At 46.8% G+C, this 23,956-nt stretch overlaps 1 protein-coding gene across 1 annotated transcript in view; it reads right to left on the minus strand.

Moving 5' to 3' along the window:
• The window catches only part of PPP1R14B (protein phosphatase 1 regulatory inhibitor subunit 14B), a 28,317-nt gene that overhangs the window by 1,598 nt on the left and 2,763 nt on the right, over positions 1-23,956 (minus strand). Inside the window, exons 2-3 of the mRNA XM_075836842.1 lie at positions 8,995-9,078; positions 8,877-8,909 (exon numbers count right to left, since the gene is read on the minus strand). Coding sequence (XP_075692957.1) covers positions 8,877-8,909; positions 8,995-9,078 — 117 coding nt within the window. The remainder of the gene's footprint in view (positions 1-8,876; positions 8,910-8,994; positions 9,079-23,956) is intronic.

Below are 23,956 nucleotides of genomic sequence, written 5' to 3' on the forward strand. Positions count from 1 at the left end.
TATACGGATGTAATACGGATGCACTACGGACCGTATTTACGGATACCATTCAGCAGAAATGGGTACATTGCTGAGGATTTGCTGATGACTATTAAGTAATACGGAACCGTATTTACGGGCAGTATTTGCGGATACGGTCGTGTGTATGGGGAGGCAATACACAAGTATTGCAGTGTATTGCCTGAGTGATCTAACAATCGCATGGTTAAGGCCCCATGCACACGACCGTGCCCGCAATCACGGCCCGCGATTGCGGGCACGGTCGGCCGCTGACTGACAGCCGCATTTTCGGGCCGTGCTCCCATACAAAGTATGGGAGCACGGCACGCAAAATGCGAAAGAACGGACATGTTCCATAATTCCCGGAACATTTCCACGGCACTGACACCCTTCCGTAGTGCTACGGAAAGGTGTCAGTGTTCAATGAAAGTGAACGGCTCCGTTTTTGCGGACCGCAATTGCGGTCCGCAAAAACTGAGGTTTTTTGCTGTCGTGTGCATGGGGCCTAAGTCTCCTAGGGGGACTAAAGTTAAAAAAAATTATAATAAATAATAATATATATACACACATATATGTTAAAATATAATAGTTTTATATATATATATATATATATATATATATATATATATAAAATTATTTTTTAACATATATGTGTGTGTGTGTGTAATATATATATATATATTATGTAATATATATATACACACACACACACATTTATTTGGTTTCACCGCGTCAGAAAAAGTACGAACAATTAAAATATACCGCTATTAAGCACCAAAGAATAAAAATTCACATTGCAAGCATTGCTTTTTTTTTGGACACCTTGCTGCCCAAAAGGTAAATGGAATAAAAAGTGATCAAAAAGTCACATGTACTCTAAAATGGTACCAATAAAAACTGTAGCTCGCCCTGCAAAAAACAAGCCCTCAATCTGCTCCATCAACGGAAATATAAAAGTCAAGGGTCTTAGAAAAACAAACTGAAATCATTTATAGGGGAAAAATAAAACAAAAACTACAATAATGTGGTTGCATAAGTGTGAACACCCTCTTATAATTGGGGATGTGGTGGTGTTGAGAATTAGCCAATCACATTTATACTCATGTTAAGTAGTAGTCAGTACACAGCTGCCATTATTTAAAGTGATTCTGGAGTAGCCCCATATAAAGTTCAGCTATTTGATTAGGATTTCCCTGACATTTTCTTTGTTGCATGTGACAGCAAAAGCTATGGTCCGTAAAGAGCTTACAACACATCAAAGGGATCCGATTGTTGAAAGGCATCAGTCAGAAGGGTACCAGAGAATTTCCTAGGTATAAGGGTATGTTCACACGGCCTATTTTCGGGCCGAAAAATCTGAAGCAGAACGCCTACAAACATCTGCCCATTCCAATAGGAAAAACCGTTCTGTTCCGACGGGCCGTTTTGAAAAACGGCCGCGTAAAAATAATGGCTGTGAAAAAGAAGTGCAGATCACTTCTTGGGACGTTTTTGGAGCCGTTCTTCATTGACTATGGAAAACAGCTCCAAAAACGACAGTTAAAAACGCAGCGAAAATCGCGAGTGGCTTAAAAAGCGTCAGAATTTTTTTTTCACCAAAAGAATGTCGTGAGCTGCGGGGCCCCGCCCCCCTCTCGTCATGGGGGGCCATCAAACACCGCCTGCCCGACCGCGCACTCGTGAGCGTCCGCGAGCGTGCACCTGCGACCGCACGCACCCGCAACCGCGCACCGAATTTTGAGGCAGATTTTGACCTGCCCACACTATCTTGCCGGGTTTTTTGCCCGCGGCGATTGAGGACAGCAGACAAAAAACGCAGCCTCCCATTGATTTCGATGGGAGGTCAGAGGCGGAACAGCGGCAAGAAAGGATGCGCTACTTTTTCTTTTTTCCGCGACTGGCTCCCATTGATTTCAGATTAAATCAATGGGAGGCGGTTTTGGAAGTTGTTTGGTGCTGATTCTGACGCAGTGTCCGAGTCAATATCAAGGCCCAAAAACTCTGTAAACTGGGCCTTATTGTTAGGGCCTCGCACGGACCTATGTTACTCTATGGGGCCGTTCAGACAGTCAGTGATTTTCACGCAGCGTGTGTCCGCTGCGTGAAACTCATGACATGTCCTATATTTGTGCATTGTTCGCGCATCACGCACCCATGTCAAAAATGGGTGCGTGAAAATCACGCCCAGCACTTCTGCAGCAGTATAAACTATGAATGAAAACATAAAAGCACCACGTGCTTTCTGTTTACAAACATACAGATTGTCATAATGATGGCGGCTGCGCGAAAATCACGCAGCCACACATACGCTGCTGCCACACGGAGCTGTTATGGACCTTTTGCATGCGCAAAACGCCACGTTTTTTGTGCGCGCAAAAAGCACACGCTTGTGTAAATCCGGCCTTAGGGTAGCAACACACTAGACATGAACACTGCGGATTTTATGCAACACATTTTATTGCGGAAAATCCGCAGCGTATTACAGTCGCAGCAGAGTGGATGAGATTTGAACAAATCTCATTCACACGCTGCAAAAAAAATTGACCTGCAGTGTGGCTTTTTAAGCCGCAGCATGTCAATTTATTCTGTGGAATCGCCGCTGCTCTGTTGCGGAAATGCTGCGGTTCTGCCACAAAAAAAAAAAAAAAAAAAAAAAAAAAAGGCATTTTTTAAAATTTATTACATTTTAGACTTACCCCGGCCGTAGTCCTGGTGACGCGATCCTCTATTCTTAGCGCAGCCCGGCCTCCTGTCAGGACGTTTCATCCCATGTGACTGCTGCAGCAGTCACATGGTCTACAGTGTCATCCCAGGAGGCGGGGCTACGTTCAGAAGAGAGAGATGCGGCACCTAAACTACGGCCGGGGCAAGTCTAAACTTCTTTTTCCCTGCAGGATTCCCGCATCAGACATGCCTCACGAAACCTGCGCCACTATTCGGTGCGGTTTTGCTGGCAGAATTTCCTGCGGCTACCGGGGCGGATAAGCGGTGTAGTTTTACTCAGCATATCCGCCTAGTGTGTTCCTACCCTTATGATGCGCTGCTGGAGCTGCTGCCTGTCTCTAAATAGGCAGTTGGTCCAGTAGAATTTGGAATAATTTTTTTTTGTGAACCAGCTTAAAAAAAATACACAAAACTTTTGTGTTAGGGCCTGTTCACATCACCGTTCGCTTCCGTTCCGGGGTTCCATCTGAGGTTTCCGTCGTTTGAACTCCGCAACGGAAAGTGACAGCACAGCTTCCGTTTCAGTCACCATTGATCTCAATGGTGATGGAAACATTGCTAATGGTTTCCGTTCGTCACAATTCCGGCTGGTTTTCGGTTTTCCGACGGAATCAATAGCGGAGTCGACTAACACAAAAAAGTTTTGTCTTTTTTTAAGCTGGTTCACAAAAAAAATCATTACAAATTCTACTGGACCAACTGCCTATTTAGAGACAGGCAGCAGCTCCAGGAGCGACATCATAAGGGTAGGAACAGACTAGGCGGATATGCTGAGTAATACTACACAGCTTATCTGACCCGGTAGCCGCAGGAAATTCCGCCAGCAAAACCACACCAAATAGTGGTGCAGGTTTCGTGAGGCATGTCCGCTGCAGAAATCCTGCAGGGAAAAAAAAAAAGTTTAGACTAAGGCCTCATTCACACGACAGGGTCCGAGTGTCGGCCGGGAAAATCGGCCGTTTTTCCCGGCCGGTTTGCATCCGTTCCGATTCCGTTCCGAGTTGCCGTTTTTACCGGCCGATTTGCATCCGTTTTTTTCCCTGTCCGTTTTAAAAATCGGATGAATTTCATTTCAATTTGTTGCCACACACAGCCCTTTGTAGATAATGCCACGCAGCCCCCTGTAGGCGATGCCTGCCACGCAGCCCCCTGTAGGCGATGCCTGCCACGCAGCCCCCTGTAGGCGATGCCTGCCACGCAGCCCCCTGTAGGCGATGCCTGCCACGCAGCCCCCTGTAGGCGATGCCTGCCACGCAGCCCCCTGTAGGCGATGCCTGCCACGCAGCCCCCTGTAGGCGATGCCTGCCACGCAGCCCCCTGTAGGCGATGCCTGCCACGCAGCCCCCTGTAGGCGATGCCTGCCACGCAGCCCCCTGTAGGCGATGCCTGCCACGCAGCCCCCTGTAGGCGATGCCTGCCACACAGCCCCCTGTAGGCGATGCCTGCCACGCAGCCCCCTGTAGGCGATGCCTGCCACACAGCCCCCTGTAGGCGATGCCTGCCACACAGCCCCCTGTAGGCGATGCCTGCCACACAGCCCCCTGTAGGCGATGCCTGCCACACAGCCCCCTGTAGGCGATGCCTGCCACACAGCCCCCTGTAGGCGATGCCTGCCACACAGCCCCCTGTAGGCGATGCCTGCCACACAGCCCCCTGTAGGCGATGCCTGCCACACAGCCCCCTGTAGGCGATGCCTGCCACACAGCCCCCTGTAGGCGATGCCTGCCACCCAGCCCCCTGTAGGCGATGCCACCCAGCCCCCTGTAGGCGATGCCACCCAGCCCCCTGTAGGCGATGCCACCCAGCCCCCTGTAGGCGATGCCACCCAGCCCCCTGTAGGCGATGCCACACAGCCCCCTGTAGGCGATGCCACACAGCCCCCTGTAGGTTGCACCCATCCCCCCCCTTCCAGGAGAAGTCACTGACTTCAATGTCCATATATGGACAGTGTAGTCACTGACTTCTCCTGTAGCGGAATCCACGGCCATAGAGTCGGGGATTTTGCTACAGAAGTGAGTCACTTCGCTGTGTCCATATATGGACAGTGTAGTCACGCACTTCTCCTGTAGCGGAATCCCCAATCCCCGGCCGGGGATTGGGGATTCCGACTCATACAGCGAGCAATAAAAGACCCTCCTCCCCCTCCTCACATGCACTCTGCACTGTGAGGAGGAGGAGGAGAGAGTGCGCGAGCGACGGTAGACCCGGCCATCACTCGGGACGCATTCCGATGATGGCCGTGTATTACCCGGCCCCATAGACTTCTACCCGGCCGAAAATAGAGTATGACCTATTTTTTTGACGGCCGGTTTTCCCGGCCGTCAAAAAAAAAATAAATCGGTCGTGTGAATAGCCCCACTAGGGGTCTATTATTCCTAATGCAGCCGGGTGCCGGCCGATTTATGAACGGCCGGCACCCGGCCGGGAAACCCTGTCGTGTGAATCCCGGTCGTAGTCCAGGCGACGCGATCCTCTATTCTTAGCGCAGCCCGGCCTCCTGGGATGACGCTGTAGACTATGTGACTGCTGCAGCAGTCACATGGGATGAAACGTCATGACAGGAGGCCGGGCTGTGCTAAGAATAGAGGATCGCGTCACCTAAACTAAGGCCGGGGTAAGTCTCAACTTTTTTATAAATTTAAAAAAAAAGTATTTTTCTGTGATTTCTGCAGCAGAACCGCAGCATTTCCGCAACAGAGGAGCAGCGATTCCACAGAATAAATGGACATGCTGCGGCCTAAAAAGCCACACTGCAGGTAAAAAATTTTTGCAGCGTGTGGATGAGATTTGTTCAAATCTCATCCACTCTGCTGCGACTAATACGCTGCGGATTTTCCGCAATAAAACGTGTTGCATAAAATCCGCAGTGTTCATGCCTAGTGTGTTCCTACCCTAAGGCCGGATTTACACAAGCGTGTGCTTTTTGCGTGGCGTTTTGCGCATGCAAAAGGTCCATAACCGCTCCGTATGTCAGCCCCGTATGATGCGTGGCTGCGTGATGCGTATGATGCGTGGCTGCGTGATTTTCGCGCAGCCGCCATCATTATGACACTCTGTATGTTTGTAAACAGAAAAGCACGTGGTGCTTTTCTGTTTTCATTCATAGTTTATACTGCTGCGGAAGTGCTGGGCGTGATTTTCACGCACCCATTAACTTCAATGGGTGCGTGATGCGCGAACAATGCACAAATATAGGACATGTTGTGACAGTCTGAACGGGCCCATAGAGTAACATAGGTCCGTGCGAGGCGCGTGAAAATCACTCGCGTTGCACGGACGTATTACACGTTTGTCTGAATAAGCCCGAACAATAAGGCCCAGTTCACAGAGTTTTTGGGCCTTGATATTGACTCGGACACTGCGTCAGAATCAGCACCAAACAACTTCCAAAACCGCCTCCCATTGATTTAATCTGAAATCAATGGGAGCCAGTCGCGGAAAAAAGAAAAAAGCAGCACATCGTTTCTTGCTGCTGTTCCGCCTCTGACCTCCCATCGAAATCAATGGGAGGCAGAAAATGCATTTTTCGCTGCGTTTTTTGTCTGCTGTCCTCAATCGCCGCGGGCAAAAAACGCGGCAAGATAGTGTGGGCAGGTCAAAATCTGCCTCAAAATTCTTTAAGGAATTTTGAGGCATATTTTTTTCTGCCTGCAAAATACTCTGTGAACAGGGCCATACTTAAACATTACTTTGAGACACTTTACTCACGGTGTCAGAAGAGCTGCTGGCTTCCACTCCAGTCCTCGTCAGGCGATGTCTTCGGTCCAGACGTCAAGTCCTTCACCTCCAGCCAGGTTCCAGGTAAGTTGTGTCCATGTGTGTCCGCGGCTGCGTGCGTTTCGTTCGCAGATGCGCACGATCGCGAGTGCGCGCGTGCTGTCGCGGGTGCGTGCTTCCCGGCTTTCGCGGGTGCGCGATGGCGGTCGCGAGTGCGGGCCCTCGCGTGTGCGCCCGCGCGGGAGCGCATAATCTGTCGCGCCCGCGGGCGGGCGGTGTTTGACGGCCCCCATGACGAGAGGGAAGCCCACAGCTCACGACATTCTTTTGGTGAAAAAAACGGGCCCCATTGCAGGGGCCTGTTTTATTCTACCAAAGGCAAGTCACGGCAGTTGCCGAGCCCCCCTTTCAATTAGGTTTGGCCGGGCCCCTCACATCAGTACCCCTAATATCCCCCTGATGGCGGCCCTGCACGCACAGAAACACACACTTACATGCCTTGGCATGCTACCATTGAAGTTATTAATGGTTGTCTGAGAAACGTTATGCCACGTTGAATGCACTTGGGCACGCATATCATCAAGATTGGCTGCAGGCAGCTCCCCTTGCAATTGCCGACCTATGGAGCCCCAGATGTGCTCGTTGGGAAACATGTCCAGAGACACTGTAGGCCATGATAGCACGTTTAGGCCATGCAGGCTGCTCGCAGTAGCAACACGTGGCATCCTGTTGAAAAACAGCTTCTAGGAAACTGGAGAAATGGCTGTACCTTTGGTTCCACGACCAAATCAATGTAACGCCGAGCTGTTAGTGTACCTGAAATGAAGACTAGAGTGGTCCGGCTACCGTAAATTATGGTACCCCACAACATAATCACATGAGTAGGACCGGTACGACGATCCATTGTGAAGGCCTCTTCGTGGCGTTGCCCACGTGGCCTCCAGACCAATCTCTGGCTATCATTACGTCCCACTCATCGTTGAGGAGGATAGATCTCCATTGCCGTCCTTCTGTGCACCATGAAAGCATTTTAGACTGGTGGCATGTGGTAAATGGAACACCTGTAGCTGAACGTCTGGCCCATAGCCCAATGTCGTGCAAACGCCTTCTGAGGGTTTGTGTGGACAGAGGTTGTCGCACTAGTGTTGGGATGGGACGTCCGACTTCCCTTGCAGTACAGAATGAATCACTATTCACCATTCTTCCAATCAGACGATCTGTCCATACAGAGGTTCGCCTCCACACACATCCTGCTGTTATTCGTTGTTCTCCCAACCTCCGGAACATGCAACATTGAACGGTGCGAACATCTCGGCCTAGGCACATAGCGATCTTCCGGAGTGATAAACCAAGGTCTCTCGGTTCAAGAATTCAGTCCTTTTCAGTTTGCAACAAGTGGCGATAACTGACACGTCGACGAACTGGAGGCATCGCACAAATCACCTCACACGACTTGATCAGATTTTTGAGGTATGTGGCTAAAAAAAAACCTTTGCTTTCAATTTGGATTTTATGCCCTTCTCATGCCACAGATTGGAGCCAGGCGCTGGAAAATTGGACCATTTGCAGATCTTAGCGACACCTGCTACCTCCGATCTGCATAACCTTACGGCTTGCCCTGCTTGGTGTGTTGCAATTTTAATGTTGAGGAGTGTTATACAATATAAATTTGGTATTGCCATAATCACATTGACCCGCAGAATAAAAGTTAGGCCCCATGCACACGACCGTAAAAATAGTCCGTAATTGCGGGCCATAACTAGGGTCCGCAATTACAGACCTATTCACTTCTATTGTCCACGGACACCTTCCCGTTTATTTACGGGAAGGTGTCCGGGCCGTAGAAAGTCGCCGTAAAAGATAGGACATGTCCTATCTTTTGCTTTTCACGGACCGTGTACCCATACTTTATATGGGTGCACAACCCGAAAATGGGGGTGGCTGTCCGCAGCCTTCCACGCAATCGCGGGCCGTGATTACGGGCACGGCCATGTGTATGGGGCCTTAAATCATTTTCTTCAGCTTTACAGCACATTGTATGGTACAATAAGCAGTGCAGTTAAAAACTACAACTCGTCCTGCAAAAAAACAAGTCTGTCAACACAAAAAAAAAAAAAGTTATGGCTTTTGGTAGGAGAATAAGAAAAAATGAGGAAATACGAAAAATGACTGACTGGAAGGGGTTAAATCTCATCCACTATTTTGCTTAAGTAAACACTGCAGATTCGCCCGTGTGAACATAATCTTTGTATAATGAAAAAAGTTTGAACATTTTTCACCCCGCTATAAACACAATCAAGAAAAAAAAAAAAAAAAAAAGAGGAAATACCAACAAGTTTCCCCCTAGCTTTTTTAACATTAGTCTTCCTTTAAAGACATGCAATAGCCCCATAAACACCAGCCAAACAGATTCATGAACACAGATGTAAACTCACCTCAGTTGGTTTATAACAGTCATTGAGAAGTTCCTGCAAAATAATGAATAAAAGGGATGTCAGGCGGCTGGAATGAGGTTGGGCACACGGAACACATCACTACAGACTGAACACCAACCTTCACCCTCTCTCCCCTCTGTTCATCAGTTTCCATATCTAATAATTCATCCACATCAATTTCCAGTTCTGGGATTTCTTCTTCCTGTAAGGACAGACACATTGAACATACAAAATCCACAACAATGACTAATCACAAGGAAGCCATGCATGTGTGGAGTGACCGTCACATGAAGAAACGCAGGAAAAATAAAACACTTATTAAATGGAGAACCTTAACTTGATGGGAGCATATATTCCATAGAAACAGATTCTTCCCTTAAGGCCGGATTTACACAAGTGTGTGCGTTTTGCGCGCGCAAAATGCACTTAACAGCTCCGTGTGTCAGCCCCGTATGATGCGCGGCTGCGTGACTTTCGCGCAGCCGCCATCATTATGACACTCTGTATGTATGTTTTTAAACCGAAAAGCACGTGGTGCTTTTCTGTTTTCATTCATACTTTTTAGTGCTGTTGCGCAAATCATGCACGTCACACGGAAGTGCTTCCGTGTGCAGCGAATGATTTTCACACACCCATTGACTTTAATGGGTAGGTGATGCGCGAACAACACACAAATATCGGACATGTCGTGAGTTTTACGCAGCAAACACACGCTGCGTGAAAATCACGGACTGTCTGCACGGCCCCATAGACTAACATAAGTCCGTGCGATGCGCTTGAAAATCACGCGCGTTACACGAACGTATTACACGGTCATGTAAATCCGGCCTAAAGGGAAGGGGTCATGCTTTTTTTTTTTTTGGTAATTATATTGCTTTTTATATAATGTAAACAAAAATGTTATTTTTATTTATGTTGTCACTTTCAACTTTTTAATATATTCATACTTTTACTTCTCTATGGGGGGCTGCCATTTTTTTTTTTCATCTCTGTCTGTGTCGATTAACGACACATACTAAGATGCTATACGCCACATACAATCCCATAGACAATGCGAACGGGAGCCGTTCCATTCTCAGGAGCGTGCGGCGTCTGTGTGGGAACGGCACGTAAAAAGACGCCCGCCAAAAAGAAGTGCATATCACTTCTTGGGCCGTTTTTGGAGCCGTTTTTCATGGACTCTATAGAAAAACAGCTCCAAAAACGGGCGTAAAAAATGCCACCAAAAACGCGAGTTTGATTAAAAAAATTACTGAAAATCAGGAGCCATTTTCTCTTTGTTTAGGCCTCATTCACACGGCAGGGTTTCCCGGCCGGGTGCCGGCCGTTCATAAATCGGCTGGCACCCGGCTGCATTAGGAATAATAGACCCCTAATGGGGCTATTCACACGACCGATTTTTTGACAGCCGGAAAATCCGGCCGTCAAAAAATAGGACATGCTCTATCTTCGCCCGGGTACCTGGCCGCCCGGCTCCCATAGAAGTCTATGGGGCCGGGTATTACACGGCCATCACCGGAATGTGTTCCGAGTGATGGCCGGGTTTCCCGGCGCTTGCGCTCTATCTCCTCCTCCTCACAGCGCAGAGTGCATATGAGGAGGAGGAGTTGATGCCATTCTGACGAATGGCATCGCTGCACACTGTGTGGCAGGGCCGGGGTGTACAGCAGGTGGAAGGGAGCGCTGCGCTGGCTCCCTTCCCCTGCTTGTTAAAAGCACCCTGGCCCGGCGACACCTTCGTTGGCGCCGCTAGCAGCTGCTGCTACTACTGTAGCGACCCCACTATAGCAGAGCAGGGAGGTATCTCCCCGCTCTGCTATGTGCTAGCCGCACTTTAGCTCCTTGAAGGAGCGGAATCCCCGTGTTTTCGGGGATTCCGCTCCTGGACAGAGCGCTTGATGTCTCTGTCCATATCTGGGCAGTGACATCGGGGGAAACTCCTGAAGCGGAATCCCCGAACACATGGGGATTCCCCTTCAGGAGTTGCCGCTGATGTCACTGTCCGGATCTGCCCGGCCCGGCACGGATGCAAAACTTTATGCAAACCGGCCGGGCAGAATGGCCGATTTTACCGGCCGGCACTCGGGCTCGGGAACGACCCGTTCGTGTGAATCCCGCCTTAGTAAGCGTGTGAACATACCCTTAGCCATTTGGTGTGTCCTATAGCTTCTGCCAGCTGCATTTGTACAATCGCACCCAAAATGGCAGCCGGACACTGCTTAGCAATTTGAAGACACCTTTTCCTGGCTTGTAGGAGGGGGGTGAGATTCCCTCCCACATTTACAGCAGCTGTGAGTCAGGTTGCTTTCCCTTATTCACCTTGCTGTAATTCTGGGAAGTGCTCCCTCTGGTGGCCAACATAGGAAAACATGTCAAATTATTATTTCATTTTTAAGGGTATGTTCACACGTTTTAAGCCTCGAATTACACCTGAAAAAATGCCCCATATATGCCTACAAACATCTGCCCATTGCATGCAATGGGTTTTACAGTGTTCCGTTCCCACGAAGTGTAATTTTACGTGTCGCTGTCAAAATACGGAGCGTAAAAAGACGCCCGCGAAAAAGTGCATGTCACTTCTTGGGATGTTTTTGGAGCCGTTTTTCATTGACTCCATTGAAAAACAGCTCCAATAACGTCCGTAAAATCCGCAGCGAAAAACGCGAGTTGCTACCAAAACGTCTGAAAATATGGAGCCGTTTGAGGCGAAAACAGCTCCTGAATTTCAGACGTAATTGCTCGTGCTCACGTTTTTCGCGGTGTCAATTACGGACGTAATTGGAGCGGTTTTGAAAATGAAAAAAACGGCTCCAATTACGTCTCAAGAAGTGACATGCACTTCTTTGACGCGGGCGTCTTTTGACAGCGGCACGTAAAAAAAAAAAGCCCCTGTGCACAGAACACCGTAACCCCATTGATTTCAATGGACAGATGTCTGTCAGCGGTTTGGAGCCGTATTTTCGGACGTAATTCGAGGCGTAAAACGCCCGAATTGCATCTGTAAATAGGTCGTGTGAACATACCCTAATACTTTCCACCATGTGGAAGAAAAAAAGAAATAAAATACAGCAAAAAAAAAAAAAAAAACTTTAAAAATATAATATAAATAATTATCTAACGATCACTGGTTAAAGTCCCCTAGGGGGAATAATAAAAAAAATTAAAATTAGTTTTTTTTTGTTTTCTTTTTTTACATAAAAAAAACAACAAAACACATTAAAAGTTCCAAAAACCCCCCTTTTCCCATTTTCCCCCTAGAGCATAGTAAAAAAATAAACATAATTGGTATCGCCACGTCCGTAAAAGTCTGAACTATTACAATATATCATTATTTCTCGCACAGTGAGCGCCGTAAAAAAAAAAATAAAATAAAAAAAAAAGTCACCTAATCTCCCACAAAAAAATTAAATAAGTCATCAAAACGTCGCATGTACACCAAAATGGTATTAAAAACCACAGCTTATCCCGCAAAAAATAAGCCCCCATACCACTTAAGCGACGGAAAAATAAAAAAGTTATGGCTCTCGGAATTTGGCGACACAAAATAAACTTTTTTACACTTAGGTTTTTACTTGTAAAAATAGTAAAATATAGAAAAAACTATATATATTTTGTATCGCCGTAATCCTATTGAGTGAATGCTGTAAAAACGGCACGCAAAAAACCTTGGAGGAAATCGCTGTTTTTTTTCATTTTCTACCCCACAAATAATTTTTCCCCTGTTTGCTAGGTCATTATATGGCACAATAAATGGTGCTACGAAAAACTACAACTCGTCCCGCAAAAATCAATCCCTCATAGGAGTACTTCGACGGAAAAATAAAGAAGCTATGGCTTTTGGAAGGTGGGGAGGAAAAAACGAAAATCTGAAAAAGGCCTGCGGCGGGAAGGGGTTAAGGAAGGACTCTCCACAAGGCATTAGGGTATGTTCACACGCAGTTGCAAAATACGTTTGAAATTACGGAGATGAAAACAGCTCCTGATTTTCAGACGTTTTTTTAACAACTAATGTTTTTCCCTGCGTATTTTATGGACGTTATTGGAGTGGTTTTTCAATGGAGTCAATGAAAAACGGCTCCAAATAGGGCCCAAGAAGTGACATGCACTTCTTTGACGCGGGCGTATTTTTACGCGCCGTCTTTTGACAGCGACACGTTAAATAACACCTCGTGGGAACAGAACACCGTAAAACCCATTGAAAGCAATGGGCAGATGTTTGTAGGCGTAATGGAGCAGTTTTTTCAGGTGTAATTCAAGGCGTAAAACGCCAGAATTACGTCTGAAAACAGTGCGTGTGAACATACCCCAAGGCTGGGTTCACACAGAGTTTTTTCCAGGTGGAAAATCGGCCTCAAAATTTCGTTTTTCGCAGCGGTTTTTGCCCGCGGCTATTGAGCGCCGCTGGCATAAAACGCCGCAAAATAAGTTTCTCTGCCTCCCAATGGGAGGTCAGAGGCGTAATCGCGCAAAGATAGGGCATGTCCCTTCTCCCGCGAGCAGGTTTTACCGCTCGCTGGAGAAAACCGCCCCCGCCTCCCATTGAAATCAATGGGAGGCATTTTCGGCCGTTTTTTTGCGGAGCGGTTTCCGCGCCAAAAAAACTCGTAAAAAAAACTCAGTGTGAACACAGCCTTAAAGCATGTGTCCGTTGCAAGAAACTCACAGCATGCCCTAATCTGGTCCGATTTTGCCGGCATGACTCCCTCATTGACGTCTATGGGTATGCAAAAAAATAAATAAATGGCGGCACGTAGACGACAGCGGTGTGTGGTCTGGTTTTCACGGATCAGATGCTAAACAAATGCAGAAAAAAGTGAAACCAGGATGTGCTTGTCGAGGGGAACGGACAAGAAAAAGAGATGACACCCGGAAACCACACAGACATTCATATGGATGAAAAAAACGTATGCTTTTTGCGGTCGCACAGCCAAGACGTTTGTGTGGCTAAAGCCTGACTGTAAAATGTTATTAGCTGCTGGGATGAAATGTCATCCCAGGAGGCCGCGCTGGAGGGAGGAGCACAGACTTCTGGGTAGGAGATATTTTTTTTTCTGAGTTGCGTTTTTTGCGGCGGAATTGCTGCGAACCCGCTGCAAAAAACGCAACAACTGCTATTTGTTGTGGGATTTACCTCCCATTGAATTCAATGGGGAACACCCGCAACAAATAAGCAGCGTTTACGCAAATACAATTGACATGCTGCGGAATAAAATTCTGCACCGCCGGTCAATTTGAGAGGTTTTTCCACTCCGTATTTACGCAGCGTGAGGATGAGATTTGTTTTATCTCATCCACTTTGCTGCTACTGTATGTGCTGCGGATTTTCCGCAAATTTTCCGTTGCGAAAAAAACCGCAGTATTTACGCAACGTGTGAACTGACCCTAAAGATCAAATTCTGAATAGGGAAACAATTTTTGCGGCAGGCAGTGCACGAGCACGGAGTTAGCTGAAAGGACACAAAGAAAAGTGGTCGGGCATTGAAGCATAATCAAAGAATGATTGGGGCGGGCATTGAGGAGGCTGTGGACCAATAGGATGCCCCAAACCCGGGTCTATGTCAGAAGTCCCAGGTTTGAGGCATCCTATTGGTCCACAGCCTCCTCAATGCCCTTGCCGTTCATTCTTTGCTTATGCTTCAATGACAGACCAGTGTCGACACTCAGTGAGGTATCGACTAGGGTTGCAATATGCATTGAAACGCCGATACGGTTTCGATACCGTGCACCCTCAAACGGTTCAATACAGTTAATTCATGTATTTCGAGACGGAGCCGTGTGGCCGTAGTGTTGTAATACATGAATGTAGTCACTAGCATGATGTGGTGCGGTCGCACAGCTTAGTATAATAACACATGAATGTTGTTAGAGCGGGGCTAAAGTTGTGGAATACAGCCAATGCCCCGCTCCCGAGTCCTGACAAGTGTGTGCGCGGTCAGCACGACATGATGGGACCAGCGATACACTAATGATTGCCAGCACCGCCGCTTATTAGTGCAGCGCCAGCCGCATCTCCTTATGCTGACCGCACGCACACACTTGTTTTCATGTGCGGGGCAACGGTTGTTTACACAGCCACATTCCCACGAGCGTGTGCGTTTTGCGCGCGTAAAAAGGTCCATAAAAGCTCTGTGTGTCAGCAGCATTTGATGCGTGGCTGCGTGATTGTCGCGCAGCCGCCACCATTATGACACTGTTTTTTTTGTTTGTAAACAGAAAAGCACGTGGTGCTTTTCGGTTTTCATTCATAGTTTTCACTACTGTAGTGCACATCACGCGCGGGACATGGAAGTGCGTCCGTGTGCCGTGCACGGTTTTCATGCACCCATTGACTTCGTGGTGCGTGATGCGTGAAAAACGGGCAAATATAGGACATGACGTGAGTTTTACGCAGCGGACATAGGTCCGTGTGACGCGCATGAGAATCACGCACGTTGCACGGACATATTATACGTTCGTCTGAATAAGCCCCAACAGCGGAGATCAGAGAAACCGCTCATCTCCGCCGCTATTCCCATGAATGCTGCGATCAATGCGGACCACAGCATTCAAGGGGTAAGTGAGAAAGCGGGATGCCCTTTGGATGGCGTCACAGGGAACCCGTGACGTGATCGAGGGACATACCATATATGAGCAGGCAGCCCAGGGTTCATTGAAGGACCCCAGGGCTGTCCGACCACATTTCCTGTTGTTAGGACATACCTACGTATGCCCTAACAACTGCCTGTGTACTATCTGTATATAGATATATGCCAGTACGTTAAAGTTTAAAAAAAATTAAATAAAAAGTAATGTTAAATAAAAAACATTTATGTTTACGCTGTTAGAAAATAAAAACTGCTTTCTTTCACTGAATGCGAGGCATGAGGTATTATGAACTTTGAACCTCCATGTGCCTCACATTAATAGTAATTAACCCAATGTTGTCCATTATGACTGAGGAACATGATGGGGTTAATTACTATTAATGTGCGGCACATGGAGGTTAAATTCATCACACCACGCGCCTCAGATCACAAAATAAAACAGTTTTTATTATTATTGTTGGCAAAGTCTTTTTTTGGTATCGAGTATCGCAATACTACACAAAGTATCGGTATCGAAGTCCAAATTCTGGTATCGTGACAACACTAGTATCGACGCAGGTCTGTCTGCATAACGCTCGTGCACGAGAATGTGTCGTAGTAAAAAAAACACTTGAATGTAAAGCAGAACTTCCGGCCGGCCAGAGGTAGGGGGAATAGGAACAAAGGTGTTCAAACTTTTTACAATGCATATTAGGAAGTTTATTTAATTTAGGCAAAGTATAAGTACAAAAATGTTGTATCCCTGGAAAACACCTTTAGGCTTTATTCAAACAAACGGGAATTACATCCGTGCAACGCGTCGCACGGATCTATATTAGTCTATCAAAAATATTTTAAATGTGTGAACCTAAAAGTGCTATGTATTATGTCACTGGAGTTCACAGCTCTGCTGACAAGAGCCTACATGGGGGGATGGCTATTCTATTTCAAGTCGTTTAGTTTATGGCTTTGCATTTCAGCTGTTACAAAGGCAAAGTGAGAAAACGTGCGGACATTGTATTTCTTATGGCTAAAGATATGTACTAAAGAGGGGTTGCGAAGACTGCATATTACCAGATTTAGAATGCTCATGCTTTGCAAGTATGAGGTTACCACCTACTCTCATTTTCCTATAAATAAAGATGGATCGCCCCCTGTGGGCAGAGACTGTTTGACCACTGAAGCTGCGTGTCATGGTCTCTCCGGCCGGCCTCTCTCAGATCCACCATTGAGAGGGCATTCATTAATCTGGAACTCATAGACAAATGCAGATAATATCCAACGTTAATGGACAATGTAAATTCTGCAGCGACAAGTCTATGGGGCCGTGCGGACATGTGCGTGATTTTTACTCAGCGCGAGTCCGCTGAAAAAAAGTCACGACATGTCCATTTTTTGGGCGTTTTGAGTGAATCACGCACCCATTGAAGTCGATGGGTGCGTGAAAACCATGCATGCCGCACGGAAGCACTTCCGTGCGAACTGCGTGATTCGCGCAACAGCAGTGAAAAGGATGAATGAAAACAGAAAAGCACCACGTGCTTTTCTGTTTACAAACATCCAAATGGAGTGTCATAATGATGGCGACTGCGCGAAAAGCACGCAGCCGCGCATCATATGCTGCTGCCACACGGAGCTGTTAAGTGGCTTTTGCTCAGGCAAAACACCGCGCTTTTGCGTGCGCAAAAACGGCATGCTCGTGTGAATCCAGCCTCAAGTTAATAGATTTTAGGAAAACCTAGTCTTTATAATCTGGCTGCTATTATCTTGCTGCTTTACGGGTTTAATATTTAGGGTATGTTCACACGCAAACTCAAAAATGTCTGAAAATACGGAGCGGTTTTTTAAGCCACCCGCGATTTTTCGTAGTGTTTTTTATGGCCGTTTTTCTATAGTCTATGGAAAACTGCTGAAGAAGTGACATGCAGTTCTTTTTTGCGGCCGTTTTTTTACGCGGCCATTTTGCAAACTCCCCGTTCTGCTTCCGATTTTTCAGCCGTATTCGGCCCGAAAAAAGTCTGAAAACACTCCGTGTGAACCCTAAGGCGGAATTCACACGACAGGGTTTCCCAGCCGGGTGACGGCCGTTCATAAATCGGCCGTCACCCGGCTGCATTAGGAACAATAGACCCCTAATGGGGCTATTCACACGACCGATTTTTTGACGGGCCGGGAAAACCGGCCGTCAAAAAATGGGACATGCCCTATTTTCGGCCGGGTACCCGGCCCCAATAGAAGTCTATGGGGCCAGGTAATACACGGCCATCACCGGAATGTGTCCCGAGTGATGGCCGGGTCTACCGTCGCTCGCGCACTCTCTCCTCCTCCTCATCCTCGCGCAGAGTGCATGTGAGGAGGAGTGTATCCCATACAGAAGAAGCGCTGTATGCTGGAGGTAACACTTTGGGGGTACTGCTGTAGCGAGGTCCCTGCTCTGCTATGTGCAGGGGTACTGTGTGGCAGGGCTGGGGTGTACAGCAGGTGGAAGGGGGCGCTGTGATGGCTCCCTTCCCAAATCTCCCTGGCCCGGCAAATCAGCCTCCTTTCCGCCCTGGCGCTTCTTCAGGCGTCGCTACAGCTATAGCAGCCATAGCGGCGACACCTACCATGGCTGATGGCGCCGCTAGCAGCTGCTGCAGCTTCGTCCCTGCTCTATGTGCTAGCCCCACTTTAGCTCCCTGAAGGAGCGGAAACCCCGTGTGTTGGGGATTCCGCTCCTGGACAGAGCGCTTGATGTCTCTGTCCATATATGGACAGTGACATCAGGGGAAACTCCTGAAGTGGAATCACCGGCCACATGGAGATTCCACTTCAGGAGTTGCCCCTGATGTCCCTATCCAGATATGGACAGAGACATCAAGCGCTCTGTCCAGGGGGACATGCAAAAGAATGTTGAAAACTAATGAAGTAAAAGAATGAACATTATTAGTAATAATAAGGTTGACTGGCAATCATGTGACTTTACTGGGTGTGTTTATAGTGGGTTGACTCAAAAAACAATTGACAAATGAAATTCATCCGATTAAAAAACAGTCAGGGAAAAAAACGAATGCAAATCGGGTCCAAATCGGCCGGTAAAAACGGCAACACGGAACGGATGCAAACTGGCCGGGAAAAAAATAAATAAAAAAAATCGGCCAAAAACGGCCGATTTTCCCGGCCGACACTCGGACCCTGTCGTGTGAATGAGGCCTAAGTGTTCATTGGACTGAGCCACTTTGTAATAGACGTGGTCCCTGAGCAGAGATCTTGACAGGGGGTATAACAAGTAACCATGGGGTGTTGTAGAATCCACAGTACAGGACACACTTCCCATACAGAGCTAGTCACAGTCCATAGAGCCCCTTTACCCTATTCAATCACCAAATTAGTTTTATCAGCTGGAAAACGTATTATTCATGGTTGTCTGTTTTACAGAGCGAGTCTGGGAATGTGACGCTTGTGCCGGGATTTTTCAATGCTTGTTAAAAGATTTAAAGCATGAGATGGTTCAGCTAAAGACTTATATAGTCACAGACAGAAAATGTGACCTGATGAGACTTAAATAATCCAGACATACCCGCTCACAAACAAACATCAATGACCACACGTACACAGTCATATGGCTACCAATACAATGCATGACTATTACATTGCTACTGCGCTCAACAGGTTAAATAACAGAAACACTATATGGACAGAAGTATTGGGACAAACCTCTTAATCATTGAAGTCAGGCGTTTCATTAAGTCCCATTGCCACAGGTGTATAAAATCCAGCACCTCGCCATGCAGACGCCTTTACAAACATTTATGAAAGAAAGGGTCGTTCTAAAGAGCCCACTGAATTCCACCGTGGTACTGTGATAGGATGTCACCGTAGTACCAAGTCAGTTAGTGGAATATCTAGGAGGGAAGAAATTTCACTATCAACTGCGGGTGGTATTATTGTAAAGTGGAAGCAGGCGCAGTGCTGAGGCGCATAGTGTATAAAAGTCGCCAATGCTCTGCGGACTCAATGACTGAAGAACTCTAAATCTCCTTTGGTATTAACATCCGCACAAAAACTGTTTCCCGGGAGCTTCATGGCATGGGTTTACATGGCTGAGCAGCTGCATGTCAGCCTTACATCACCAAGCGTCGGATGGAGTGGTGTAAAGCACGCCGCCACTGGACTCTGGAGCAGTGATAACGTGTTCTGTGAAGTGATGAATCACACTTCTCTATCTGGCAGTCTGATGGACGAGTCTGGGCTTGGCCAATGCCAGGGGAACGTCACCTGCCTGATTGCATTGTGCCAGCTGTAAAGTTTGTTCGAGGAGGGATAATGCTATGGGGTTGTATTTTAGGGGTTGGTCTAGGCCCCTTCGTTCTAGTGAAGGGAAATCTTAATGCTTCAGCATAACAAGACGTTTTGGACATTTGTAACTTCCAACTTTGTGGGAACAGTTTGGGGAAGGCCCTTTTCTGTTCTAGCAGGTCTGTACCCCAGTGCACAAGGTCCATGAAGGCGTGGTTGGGCGAGCTTGGTGTGGAAGAACTGAACTGGCTCTCACGGAGCCCTGACCTCAACCCTATCCAACACTTTGGCATCCAAATGGATGTTTTTGATTTCAACATCTTTTTGGATGTTTAGCGTGCCGCGCTACAATTGTAAGCGTGTTTTATTACACTATTATGTCATTTTTTACCAATATCTTATGTTTTTGTTTCTTAGCATTGTTAGTCATTGTTTTTCTTGCCCTCACATGTATAACTGCTTATTGTTTTTACCAACATCGATATTTTAAGTTTAAACTTTGACCTATGACGTCATTGAAGTTCTTTGACCCTGGTCACATTGGCGGTTTTTTTTTCTAATAGTATGGTTATTTAAGCAGTGAAGTTTTTATATTTTTTCATGGCCTGATGAAGATGCCGGTGCGGCATTGAAATGCGTAGCCTTATTGTCATTAAACAAACCTTTATTACTCTTAGGGCAGATTCACACGAACGTTGCGTTTTTGCGCACGCAAAAACGCAGCGTTTTGCGAGCGCAAAAACCATTTGACAGCTGCGTGTGTCATGCGTGTCTGATGCGCGGCTGCGTGATTTTCGCGCAGCCGGCATCATAGAGATGAGGCTTGTCGATGCCCGTCACTGTCCAAGGTGCTGAAAGAGCTAAATCTTTCAGCACCCTCGACAGTGAATGCCGAACACAACAGCGAAAAACATGTAAAAAAAAAGATAAAGTTCCTACTTACCGAGAACTTCCCGGCCGTTGCCTTGGTGACGCGTCCTTGGTGACGCGTCCATGGTGACGCGCCTCTCTTGACATCGGGCCCCACCTCCCTGGATGACGCGGCAGTCCAAGTGACCGCTGCAGCCTGTGATTGGCTGCAGCCTGTGCTTGGCTGGAGCTGTCACTTGAACTGAAGTGTCATCCCGGGAGGTCGGACTGCAGGAAGGAGACAGGAGTAATCGGTAAGTTAGAACTTCGTTTTTTTTTTTACAGGTTCATGTATTTTGGGATCACAAGTCACTGTCCATGGTGCTGAAACAGTTTAACTCTTTCAGCACCATGCACAGTGAATGTCTCCCGACGTCGCGGACCGGAAATTTTTTGGCCGGGTTCGGCCAAAACGAGTTTGGCCGAACCCGGTGAAGTTAGCTTCGGTTGTCGGGGTTCGCTCCTCGCAAAGACACTCCGTTTGGATGCTTGTTTCCATTCATCCTTTTGACAGCTGTTGCGCAAACACGCAGTTCGCACGGAAGTGCTTCCGTGCGACATGCGTGGTTTTCACGCACCCATTGACTTCAATGGGTGCGTGATGCGTGAAATACGCAGAGTTATTGAACCTGTCGCGTATTTTGCGCAGCGAACAAACGCTGCGCAAAATACACGGACTGTGTGTACTGCCCCATAGACTTCTATAGGGCATTGCGTGCCGCGCGAAAACCACGCGCCCTACACGCTGCCAAATCACGCTCGTGTGAATCCCCCCTTACATGACTTTATTCAGTTCATGTATTGAAACATTATACTCAGTGCAGCAGCGCCCTTGGAGACTCTCTCTTTTCCTGCATCCCAGCATCCAACACCTTTAGGATTAACTAGAATGGAGATTGGGAGCTAGGTCCTTTCGTCCAACATCAGTGTCTGACCTCAAATGTTCTTTTGGATGAATGGGCATAAATTCCCAGACACGTCTATCTTGTAGAATGCCTTCCAGGAAGAGTAGAAGCTTCCATTAGAAGAGTAGAAGAGGGGACCAACTCCATATTAATGCCTATGGATTTAGAATGGGCTGTCGTAAAAGCTTCTGTAGGTGTAATGTGTAGGTGTCCCAATACTTTTGTCCATATGGTGTATCAAGAGCTGACTGACCACAGAACAGAACAAATATAGCAAAGATGAACAACATAACGTAAAGTTTCTGTATTTAGGACAACACTGAGTGATCTCTACACTCCTATAACATAACAAGTGATGCATTTGTAGAGCTTCTCGTCAGGCTCTTGATGGAGAAATTAAATTGCCCAAGTTTGAATTCCACAGCTTATCCAATGTTCATTCCTGTTTACAGCAGTCTGTAGTCCGCTACCGAGGCCCAGCAAATTTATTATAATTTATGCCAGAAAACTAGCGTAAATTATAGTGGAAATCTACGTCATCTCCTATCTGACGTAGATTTCACCTTATGGGGAGTAGCAAGGTAGAGGCCCCTACCTGCCCCCAATGAGACTACACCCTGCCCTTCCCCATTAGACATTTTTATTTTTTTTGTAACTAACCTCTTCTCCTCTCCGTCTCCCTCATTACTCCAGCGCTGCTCATAGATCACGCTGTGCCAGGACTTCCTCCCACAGGTCCTTCACCGGAGCGATGCAAGGTTCAACAGACATCGCCTCCAGCCGCGCCAGGACGTTTATCCGAATCTACAGCAGCTAGAGGCGATGTCTGTGCATTCTTCCATGGCTCCGGTGAAGAACCTGTGGGAGGAAGTCCCGTCACAGCGTGATCTCACAAAATCACTGGGCATGAATGAAGAGAAATGTATGACGCCGATTGGTCAGCATCATACACTTCTCTTTACAACGCCCACTTAGTAAAAAGTTGGTCATTAAGAACTAATTAGCATAAATCTAATATTGTTCATAACTTGCTGAAAAATTATCGTTTTTCAAAATTAAAACCACCGCTGTTATCTACATTACAGCGACGATCAGATTAGGTAGTAGATAGGGCACCTTTACAGAGGCTCTGTCACCACATTATAAGTGGCCTATCTTCTACATAATGTGATCGGCGCTGTAATTTAGATCACAGCAGTATTTTTTTTACTTAGAAAAACTATCAATTTTGACGGAGTTATGACCTATTTTAGCTTTATGCTAATGACTTTCTTAATAGACAACTGGACGTGTTTTTACTTTTTGACCAAGTGGGCGTTGTAAAGAGAAGTGTATGACGCTGACCAATCAGTGCCCAATCAGCGTCATACACTTCTCCCCATTCATTTCTTCAGCACATAGTGATCTTGCTAGATCATGATGTGCAGTCACTTACTCACACATTTACGTTACTGAAGTGTCTTGCGAGTTAATAGACATCACTTCCAGCCAGGATGCGATGTCTATTCACAATCCCGACACTTCGGTAACGTTTGCGTGCAATTTACAGCACAGCAAGCGTAATCTCGCGAGATCACGCTGTAAACTGTCATTTACAGCGTGATCCCGCGAGATTATGCTTGCGGTGCTGTAAATTCCACACAAACGTTACCGAAGTGTCCGGATTGTGAATAGACATCGCGTCCTGGCTGGAGGCAATGTCTATTTACGGTCAATCTAAAAAAAATAGGTTATGTGGCGGTAAGCTCAAAATTGTATTGCAACTCAAGGGTGACCAAGCAACGTTGCAAATAGTCTTGATTAAAAGTATGCTACCGTTTAGTGTATACAGTTCCTGTGCTAACCTATGTGTTTTCATAGTTACCGACTACAAACCATTGTCGTCTGATTCTGCAGTCATGTGTTACTACATTCTTATTAACCTACAGACAGTAGGAGATGGGGCAGGAAAAAAAAAAAAAAAAAGAGTAACACATGACGGCAGGATCACACTGCACAGGGAGCTGTAGACATAGAATGGTAGGAGAGATCATCAAGACCATTCACCTATTGCTTCATTTTTTATTTTAGATAGCACTAAAAGAAAAAAAAAAAACGTTGCAAATGTGTCCACAGCCTTTAAAAGGGCTGAATGTTTTATGGCTTATCAGTAGAAGTCATAACACATTGATTGGTGGTGGTCCGACCACTTAGTCTGTAGAATATCTATTCATTTCAATTGGCAGATCCAATTGATAGGTCATAAAACACGGTTGTGGGAAATACTCTGTTCTTTTCTATTCTTGAGTTGTCCAGAATCTAGAATCAATGGACACCCATTGATTTCAATAGTTGCCCTACAATGAGTTTGGCTCCCCCCGTTGGAAACTGCTTTGGTCTGGGGGACCGTCAAACAGATGGGGGGGGGGGTTAGGTACTGTTAGGC

Source organism: Rhinoderma darwinii, chromosome 9 (assembly GCF_050947455.1).
Source record: "Rhinoderma darwinii isolate aRhiDar2 chromosome 9, aRhiDar2.hap1, whole genome shotgun sequence".
In the NCBI taxonomy this organism is placed as follows: Eukaryota; Metazoa; Chordata; class Amphibia; order Anura; family Rhinodermatidae; genus Rhinoderma; species Rhinoderma darwinii.